A 10938-nucleotide genomic window follows, 5' to 3' on the forward strand; every position below is an offset into this window, starting at 1 on the left:
CTATGACAAAAAAGAGCAAACGAAATAGTAGTTTTCTTTCAAAAAAATTCCATCACACCATTTCCACCATTGAAAAGTTTGAGATTCTAATTTTAATTCAAGATCTAAATAATTAATTATGTCCCAAAAAGTCTTAGATTTTTAAAGTCTCCTGTTTTGATAGAGACAACATAACATTCGTTGGCGGTGGAGCATCTTAAAATATTAACCTCGTTGATATCAAAATTATTTTTGGGACACATGAACATACGCAACTAAAGGATCTGTTCTGGTACGGTTTCAGACTTGTTGCAGTCTCGTTTCAACATTATCCAAGAGTTTTTGTGGTTTTCAAAAAATAATTGTCTCTATTTGTGGAAAGTTGCCATGTAGCAAAGGTGTCAAAAAATAGACATTAATTGTTTATACACGAAATTTAAGAAATGACCGATATGGCGTCCATTTTGGAGAAGTGAAATTTCACCCTTTATCCTTCAAAATGTTCACCTAAATCGCCTGTACGGTTACATTTAAAAGCTATAAATCAAGTTCATTTTTTTAAAGTTCACTATGATAAACATTATAACCTATCAGGTTCATTTCAGAGAAGTTGAAGTAATTTGAAATTTTAGCAAGAAATGCTAAAAGATAATAGAATCAAGCACAAATTTTGGAAAAAAAATATCAGAACTTTCTTTTTTCTATGAAGCGTTGAATCTGTAAAAAATGTAAAAACTAGGTATTTTCATCATCAAAATTAAGGTGATAGGGGAAATATATACAGCTATTCTGAACAAACATAATGGGTTGAATGTGTGATTTATTAATTTTTAAAGAAAACATTGGTTTGGTAAATTTTGACATTGTTCATACCAATTAGGATAATATTACTTTAGTTGTTCGTGCGTATGCTAAAATAGTGAATTTTCGGTAAAATTACAATTTATGTGAAGTGCATGTTGGTATCTTTAATCCATAATAGCATAAAATCAAGCACACCACCATATTATCTTTTATACTATTTGGCGCGAACTCCTATTTCCAGAAATATATATAAGAATAAAAGTTCGTCTTCAGCAAAAGATTACTTTTCACCAGAGCAGATCCTTAATAAAATAACAACTCATACCGGTTCAAAGCAAATTTACCGTAACAGGACTAGTATGTGAGATAATAGCAATATCACGTCATCATTTACTATCGCTAACCGTTTGTATATCATTTATTCAAAATCCATAATTAGTTGTCATCAAAATCTTACCTGGAATAATTTCCACCTTATCATTTGGACTGAACTTTTTCATGTTATGGCGCGTATATATATCCGTATAGCCCGCCGCTGTTGTGAGCCTCCAACGACAAGCTCTATTGTCACTGTGTGAAATGATAAGATAATAAGATATATTAGTAACGTTATAAACGCCTCAACTTCCAAAGTACTATAGATAATAATCATCTATTAATAAATATTATGATCCAGGTAGCACTCAATAACACTTTTTTCCCAAAAAAACAATTATTCAGTAATACTTGTTTATAACAATACATGTCCCCATTCGCATATTTATGGCTCTCATTCAATTTCCATATTTGTTATCTTTTAGATCAAAATTTCAAATTACATTTCAATCTCTTCCATAAAATAGTCAGAAGGGAGACTTTCATTCCGTTTCATTCTAATATTCGAGAGGAAAAAAACAAAAACAACAACACATTCACGCACAAGGAACACCATATTCACCTAACTTGCACCACTCTCTGTCTCTTTTATACAGATATATTCAACATTCACACATAATAAATACCTTTTGCTACAGTAATACTGCATAGTAATTTGGATTGTTTGTGTAATTAAATAATAATAATGATGATAAATATAGAAGGACACATAAAATCATTCTTTGAAGTACATTTTGGGAAATATGTATTCCAAATGTACAAGACATAGAAAGGGAAAACCTCAATAATACTATGAGGCTTACGTGCCATCTACACTAGGCCATCATGGGTTTAGTACAGCATCCTCACCTTTGTACTTATAAACATTTTCATTCTCATTTCTTATTTCATATTTCAAGAAACATCGCATAACGTTATCTTAACTTCCAAAGTACATTTCTATATAATTAATCATAAAGTGTCAAATATCGCTTTTTGTGTTTATTCAAACGCGAAACGATCCCATAAACAATGCAAGAAGAACTAGCTCACTGCCTTTAAGTCATATCATGTCTGTTATGTTTATTTCTTTGTGGAGTACAACGTTATAATGACGTCATTAAATAGTGACGCAACAGTAGATTCACATTCAACACCATACCACTTCAATAGTGTCTGGTGATGCGTGCACTATTGCAGTACAGTGCCAATCAGAATTCAGCAATTTGTCATGTGATGTATTAATAAAATAACTGTCTGGCGTGTATGCAAGAATAACAATGACAAATTTCTACTAATGCAAAAATGAAAAATTAAATACTAGAGTGAGAAACTTCAGCACACGCATTCATTAACTAAAATCCATAAGAAAAGAGGGCAACGATTTAGTAAATGAACCAATGGCAGATAACATTTATTTAACTAAAGTATATGTATTTATAACTATCAAAGAATCTTAAAATTACTTTTAAGGTTGACGAGTATGAATTTCTAAAACTAAAATTGCATATCTGTCGAAATCAAATATATTTTGCATTGAAAATAGATTACCTCATCTAATATTTATTTCATTATATCATTAGTGAGAAGGCTATTGCCAGTAAAAAATACAAGAAGAGACATGTAGATTGTATATGTTTGGAAATTAATCATTAGGTAAAGAGCATTTGTCGTTCGTAGGTTGCGTTTGGGTACTCTGAGTATTCCTCCACATCCTACACTAGGCACGTCCTCATAATAATGACCATTGTTGTTAGTAGAACATTAAACCCGACCATAAAGGTGACCACAGCGTTGTTAGTATTTTGCTGTATCCTGTTTTGATATGCATTTTTTTCCTGGTAGAACATTAACATTGTCGGCAATTACGTGGTTTTAGGCGAGTCCAAGCACAAACAAAATGTCTGCCGGTCAGAAAATTGAGGCGCTTGAGCAGAAACTAGAAGGTAAGCTTACGAACTCAATGAGTCTAATGGGTAAAGAACTTGCCTATAGACGTCAGATATTATTACCAAATATACTCATGTTTAGATTTCTGCTCAATTTTGTGTCATTGTTGCAAACATTCAAATAATCGGAGTATAGGTGTAAAAATGTATCTTGTGCTTGGGCTCCCCTAAAAAGCACGTGATCGCCGACAGTGACTAATGCACTATAATATGAACATTATACGGAATATTGAAGAAAAATTCTGATGACAAACGTAATTGTACTGATTTGGCTAGAAATGAACGTGCCGGAAAAATATCGATGGAATATTTCAAAAGACATGGAGACCTCTAAAACAAAAGTGCTGATAGATAATTAATGATCACGAATATAAAATTATTCAAATACTTCGAGATTGTGGTAGACATGAAACTAAAATCCTAAAATAACGTGCAAGTATTATTATCGTGCTCTATCGAATCAAATTTATGTTTCTAACTATATATCAGGTAAACAATTTTAAATAATACAGTTTGGTATGAATAACGGTAAAGTTATAATCCAAAGAATACTTACGAAGGGTACTGAGCCGGGAAATTCGCAGATGTAATATCTTGTGCTGTTCCTCCGGCAGTAAGGTTCACGTCACCTGAACACTGTCCATCCACACATTGGTAAACTAGAACATTATAATACACATTAAACAGACCCTGGAACTTAAACTGTAAGCAAACGGCTGATTTTGAAGTTCAAATACCTTCACTCTCCTCATTTGATACCATGGCAACCAAATGACATGTTTGTATTAAATAAGAATAATTGTACTCAACAATAAACCATACACTAATTTCGTTTGGTTACAATTGACGTTTCACTTGGTAATAATGGCATCAAAATGATAATGGATGTTTTTGAAAACTGAACGATGATAGTATTACTCGATCTCAGCCTTTGGAAACAATTTCAATTAAATTAAACAGTATCCAACTTTGACCAAACACAGGCCTCTGTTTTACCCTCATGGTAGCTGATATTTATTTAAACATACATTGAATGAAATTATAGGCATTCATATGATACGTCGAATGATAAAATTTAGCCAAAGACAAGATCGAATAATGTAATTTAAAAAATCACAAGCCTCTGTTATTTTTCATGGTAGCCGACGATTGGAATTTTCAGCATTTAATGTAAATAAAATAGTCGTTTCTGGAATACGGCAGATTTTTGTGACAAAAGTTTTAGTTTTTGGATAAGATAATTTTCATGCGACGACAAATTATTAACTTTAATCTGAAAATATTTTGATATGATATTAGAAGTATTACTGTTTTATCGTGTGATTATATCTATGAAAACTTTTGTTTACGTACGTATGTAGAATATACCAAGCGTAAGCAGTAAAGTTTGAACTCCTTTGGTAGCCATCGTGGCGGGCTCCAGACTCCTAACATGGATGATTCCTCATAATATCCTGGATAAAATAATCACAGATGTTTTAGAGATAAGGTGAGTACTTAGAAAGCATCTACAATGGAGACAACCAGCTGCATTAAAATGTGTATAGGAAACACACACGCACACACACACACAGAAGCTTGCTTCGAGCTAAGTATCTGATGCGACCTTGCTATACCATATGTAAAAGAAAGCATACTTTGGACCTTTGGAACTAGTGGGTGTCTTTGTTTAATATTTCAAATTAGCTCTTATAATGCAACCACTTTTCTTAGATATGATAACAGTTTGTTGACCATATTGTATTCACCAAATATGTATCACGTGTTTGCTTCTTGTCAGTACTGTCACTATACGCTGCCCCCTAATATGAACATCACCGCGTTACATCGGAGTGTTGTACAGTAAATAGCCTTTGTAATATCCTCAAGGAAAGTTCAGCGTCAGTGGTTTATCGACGTATCTTAAAGAAAGTTCAATATATTCCAGTTGTATAGGCATGTCAAAGTTGAAGACTATTTCAAGTATGACATTGCCAACGAAAATAAAGACATAAAAAGTATTGGTCATCAAAACTTTTTATGGGAGCGGGCACTTATTAAGGAAGTAATTATTGAAATATAATGTAATGACAGTAAGAGAAATATATAGACTACGTAGTATATATAGTAGTGATACATGAAAAACAAGGTTTATCAAAACACATATTCGCCCTGTCCAACATATGCGGTTTATAATTTGCTATAAAAACTAGTTAAATACACCAACAGGTGACGGGTGGATATATGATATGTGTTAGACAGCCGAGAGTAATATACTATTGTTAAATGTTAATGGGTTTCTGATAGCCATCTGAAACAGGTTAAACAGGATAGGGAAACCACTCATGCGTTACGTATATCAGGAATGTCGAAAATTGATGAAAATAAATAGAAAGTTTACGGACTGATAGTCACAGGACTAAAACTCCAAGGGAATAATGACAATATATTTTTTAAAATATATATAAAACACTTTTTATCTAGTCCGTCGGTATATTTGTAAAACCTTGTTAGATGGCATTGTATTCAACTTTGTTGTACCTGAAAATCACTGCTTACATATCAAAATCTGAAGAAGGTAGCTTAATTGTTTTAAGGCATAAACATAAGTTTTGAATGAATCGACTGAAAGAAAAGAAATAAAATTAATAATATTTTACAAATCTATTTAAGGATTAACTTGAATAAATTTTTTATGTTATGGAGATATAACACAAAAATCTGAGTGTACTCTAAATAAACCGCGAAGCGGTTTATGATGAGAGTACACTCAGATTTTTGTGTTATATCTCCATAACATAAAAAATCTATTCAAATTAATCCTTATAATTCAATTTACTAAAGATAATCTCTTCAACATTTAAAATTCATCTTTGGACTCTTTTGTCTATGAAATTATTACGCCGTCATCTCTGCCAATAAGAAGCGACGTTACAAACGGCGACGCCATTTTTTCCTTTATGGGCTGATAAAGTAAATTTTTAAGCCAATGAAAATGCTCGTAACAAGCAAAAATGAATTATATACAAATATATCAAGATGCATGCGGATCTAACCTTAGGAGTGCTTTAATTATTATTGTCTACACATGTTTACCTGAAGATGACAATAAGAAGGCTGCATCAAAATGAAGATCCTTATTATTTAAATAGAGAGTCCTACCACGATATCACGTTTTGTTATGTCAGTCCCTATACACGACTTTAAAGTGGCTTTATTTAAAATGAATTCGTGATAGATATGCCGTTTGTTGAAGTGCTTTTGTCACGCCATCCATGTTGTTATTATTGTTAAGTTTCCGGATGTAATGACACCACACCCGAAGAGGATCGTGCAAACGCTGCAAAGTAAGTTTAATTAATATAGCATGATGAAGCCCTTATTGGTTTGTTAGTTGGTTTAATTATTTCAACGTCCTGTTAACAGGTCATGGTCATGGAAGGACGGCCTCCCATGTATGCTGTGTGTTGCGTGTGTGAAGTGCGAGGTGCGTGTTTTGGGAGACAACGGTATGTTCGTGCTGTGTCTGCTTGTATAATGGAACTGTTTTAGTCGCCTTTAACGATCATACAATAGGGACAGCAGGTACAAGTGTAAAGCCCTACCTGCAGGCCTTTTGAAGTGGTAATCATCGAAAATATTGGTATCGTTTTATATATTTGAATATTTTGTTATTCACAAATGCCTTTAATGATTGTCATCCATGTATGCATCGTGTAAGTAAAGTGATTATATTCGTGTTATATCAGGAACCCAGTCGTAGATCTTATACCCTACCCAAACTCGGTACTTCAGGGATTACTTTCACGGTCGTTATATCAAACCTTAAAACCGTAGACAATTCAGGAAAAAAGAGCGTGCCAATCACAGGTAAGCAGAAACTTCATTTGAAAATCGCAGAGAGCTATGCCTAACTTCAAAGCCAAAAAGTCAACCACAACGTACAGTTATTCGATTCTTTAACATCAAAGGATCAAATTAACTGTTCATACGTTATTGCAGACGGAGCCGTCCATCGTCCAGGGGTGGATATTACGACAGTTATAGTTATCCTCGGACTGGCGAAGTGACGCTACTATCACATATTGTACTGCATGATCACGGGCAACGAGGGACCAGCCACAGGGTGTGTCCGCTATCCGTCCCTTTACTCTGTATATCTTTATATCACTGGCCAGCCATAAAAACATAAAATTGTATAACAACAAGGAACTTATCTTTATACCAGACTGTTACGTCGCTGACAACTGACACACAAGTAGACATTTAAACCCTAGAGACGCAACAGTGTATGTCTCAAATACCAGACATTAAGTCTATGAGATTATAATAATATTAATTGGAGATTTCCAAAATATTACTAATTATACCATAAAAAAGACAGTTGTCAGCGACGTAACAGTCTATGTCTCAAATACCGGACATTAAGTCTGGGAGATTATGAAAATACTAATTATACCATAGCCGAACGATCGGTACAGATACTTAAGCGTGCGCTCGAGAAGCAAGTTTTGATGTGAATAGTCATATGTTCTTAAGTGACAAATCCGAACCCAGCTCTCGATGCTACAACCAGATCTTAGGAGGCGTGTGGCGAGTAAACAAGCAGAAGAGAAACGCCAACATGACAAAGGACGCGTTAAAGTTAAAACATTCTCGCCTAATAGACTGTACTTGTTACGCACATGTCGATCATATTGTAGCATCGCGGGAAGAACTGTTAAATGAGGACGCGCATGCCTTTGACAAAAGCCATCCCATTTGTGTTACCAGAGACAATCCTAGTCCTCCGAAACTAGTCGTTTCTTCACCGCCAGAATATGTAAATGTAATGGAACCACCAGCGATACCCCCTCCGGCAAAAGTAACACATAATAACAGTAGTCCAAAAGGAGCTTTGCCTGCTCCCACCACCAGTCCTATGCATATTGTAAGCCCGCCAACTCACGGTCCGATGTCATGTAACACAGCTCACTCTCACATCCACTTACTTGTTAGAAATGTCTAATAGTACAAGATATCTATATGGAATCTTAAATCATTATGTGTTGGTGTTGACCTCACACAGCCTTAATGAAGACATGTTCAGTCTATAATGGGAACAAGCAACTAAATGAAAAAGGTCCTTCGAAATGGCCCCTGTGTATGCAAGATTGAGCCCAGGATAGAATTTTAACTCGGCCGCTGATTGGCTGGCTAATTATGAATTTCAAAGGTACAAATGTTTTCTGACAGGTAATTATTCCTAGATAACCATGATATGAATTTGGAAATTTATATTGAGATTTAGGTTCAAAATATCAATTTTGATAATAAATAGGTTAAAATGTTAGAATTTCAGGATGTGTTAGTGCAAAATGCGTCTGATTTCAATGAAGCTACCCTGGTTGGAGTTTGAGCAGAAGGACCCAAACTTTTTTTCTATCTAGTGTTATATGAGAACCTAGACTTTAATTACAGAACGCAATAGCTAACTAATATTCCTTTCTTTTAATAATACAGTACAAAACTTTACCAAAGTTTAACACTGTGGTCTATGTAAAATTATTTAGTTGGTTGTTCTCTATAATGTATCTGGAGTCATACTTACCGTTACTGGATGTTTCCAGGTCCAATAATATCCAGGTGATTAAGAAAACAGCAGCCACACTCTGAGGAAGTCTCCCAGCGTACAACACCAGACAGGTGTAATAGATCTACGCAGTGTATACTGTATACGTCTACCCAGGTGTGATCACAAGTGAAGAAATGGCATCCGATGAGGATGACACAAAGTGCTATTTTTATTTACTTCCTGGTAAGGTATTAACTTACTTCAATGCTAGTTGTAAGGTGTTGTATCAATTTCACGGCACTACATTCATTTTTGCTGTCTCCATGAAAGCAGTAAAAATCATCCATACTACAACCGTCACGGAATCGTCACTATTCTCAAAAATACCGTATTTAATCCAAAGTAACTGATTTTTCTTAGCACATTATCAAAATTATAATGTAAGCAATATCTGCTAAATAAAAAAAAATATAAAAAAAATTGATGTATGATATTAAAAAGGTATATAGTAAAAGTTTGTATTTATTTGATTCATTGTTGAAATTACTACTGGAATGAAATAGAAACAGTCATATCTTACATTTTCATCCCTCACAATAACAGATGGTGAGAGTATTTTATTGCTTGTTTGATTAATGTATATTGCTATGCTCATTCCATCCAGTCGGATATTTCTAACAATTCAAGTATCTGAAAGTAATAACATTAAAGTTTACAATCACTCATAACTGTTTCTGATTTTCTATACACTGACACAAGATTTACACATTAATTGATGTCAACAATCTTTTTTTACCATTCAGATAGACTAGTTAGACATGCATTTAACGAATGTCGAACAGCTGTATCAGAGTAACTTGATTCTGAATCAAAATGAGTTCGGACATAAAACATCTTAGTAAACTGTAATAAATGTTTTGAAACAAGACACACTGATTTCTTCCCTATTTCTCGCACCGGCTATCAGTCCAATACATTTACTAAAATATAAATATGTTTTAAATGTATAATCGAGGTACAAACTGTCACGATATTTGTATCTCGGTGTACATGTGTATAAGCTATTAAAGAATCATGTTTTTATTTGAATTCCACCAGTATAGTTTTACAGTTCACCGATAATCTTTTGTACAAACTACAAACCATTTACCTACTTGTCTGTATATACATGTAATGCGTTATCCCTTCACCGTGTAGATAACCAAATAATCATAACCAAAGGCCAGGCAAGTTTGACAACAACGAGGTGATGTAAATTACTGTTTGGGAGTCGGATAAGGTTTCAAGTGAGCTCAAGGTGAAATACGCTGTACTGCTCGGGCATTGTGTGTCAATGAGCGATACAATGTGGTTCCGATCAATTACTGAGTGTCCATTGAATGCCTTGGTATAAAACATCTTAGTTAGTGAAATTGTTTTAAGTCGCAAAATAATTTTACGATAAATCATTTCATTAATGGTTTAATATTGTTTTAAAAGTTATATATTCATATACAGTGTGTTGTTGTCCGTTCGGATACTGCAATGTTTTCAAGCTTTATTTTTAAACCGTCAAGTTGCATTCAAAACTCTAGTTATCGTTTAAAATATTTGGATGTTCATAATTTCTGTTTTAATATACGTTTTTCAGGATGCAATAAAACAGATTTAGCTGTGGAAGTAATTTTGTTCTCTAAGCTAGTATAAAGCTGACTAAACTTTGAAAATGATTTTATCCTGCAAAGGCAAAGAAGGCATAGTACATACTACAGGTAGGTTGACAAAACAACAATGCAGTCGCAGCGGAGTGTTAACATGTAACGAGGTACAAGGTAGACTTAAGTTAGTACACTATTTACAGTCCATTTACATGCACTATGCATGTATATCTACATACAAAATGAGAATAACCACAGTATCAAAACTTTAGTTAATGAGACATCAGTGGCTAAACAAATCTTCTCTCTAACTATTCAGACGATAAATCTAATTAATCTTGATTACCTATTATCTGTAGCTGACAACCCCACAGGAACCTTATCTCACTAAGATTAGTTTAATCATTTTTTTACTTATCTCTTTTGATCTGCTCTCCTACAACACTAGATGTGAAAGACACAAATAAACCAGCAAAGCTCTTTGCACAAATCTGGACGATATGGTTAGATTATAAGTGCTAAATTTGAAGTACAAGAATTTCCCCCAGACAACCTCTATGACTGATATATATTTCCGACAAAAGTACTTTTGATTGTTAAAAGTATAATTGTCAGTAGATATAAGAAATGTTGTCTCATATTGCTCCTTGTTAGGCATAACGTATAGTTAATCATCTGAATT

The 10938-nt window shown here is 33.8% G+C and overlaps 1 protein-coding gene across 5 annotated transcripts in view; it reads right to left on the reverse strand.

The window, feature by feature from the left end:
- Window positions 1-8838, reverse strand: part of LOC138321139 (cubilin-like) — a 35213-nt gene extending 26375 nt beyond the window's left edge. For 3 of the 5 annotated variants that reach the window (XM_069264586.1, XM_069264584.1, XM_069264585.1), the window contains exons 1-4: window positions 8656-8838; window positions 4440-4540; window positions 3643-3745; window positions 1241-1353 (exon numbers count right to left, since the gene is read on the reverse strand). In XM_069264586.1, the coding sequence (XP_069120687.1) occupies window positions 1241-1353; window positions 3643-3745; window positions 4440-4494 (271 nt within the window). In that variant the 5' untranslated portion in view covers window positions 4495-4540; window positions 8656-8838. The remainder of the gene's footprint in view (window positions 1-1240; window positions 1354-3642; window positions 3746-4439; window positions 4541-8655) is intronic. The other 2 variants (XM_069264587.1, XM_069264588.1) reach the window with 1 other exon arrangement.
- Window positions 8839-10938: the final 2100 nt, after the last annotated feature.

Source organism: Argopecten irradians, chromosome 4, assembly GCF_041381155.1.
Source record: "Argopecten irradians isolate NY chromosome 4, Ai_NY, whole genome shotgun sequence".
Lineage (NCBI taxonomy): Eukaryota > Metazoa > Mollusca > Bivalvia > Pectinida > Pectinidae > Argopecten > Argopecten irradians.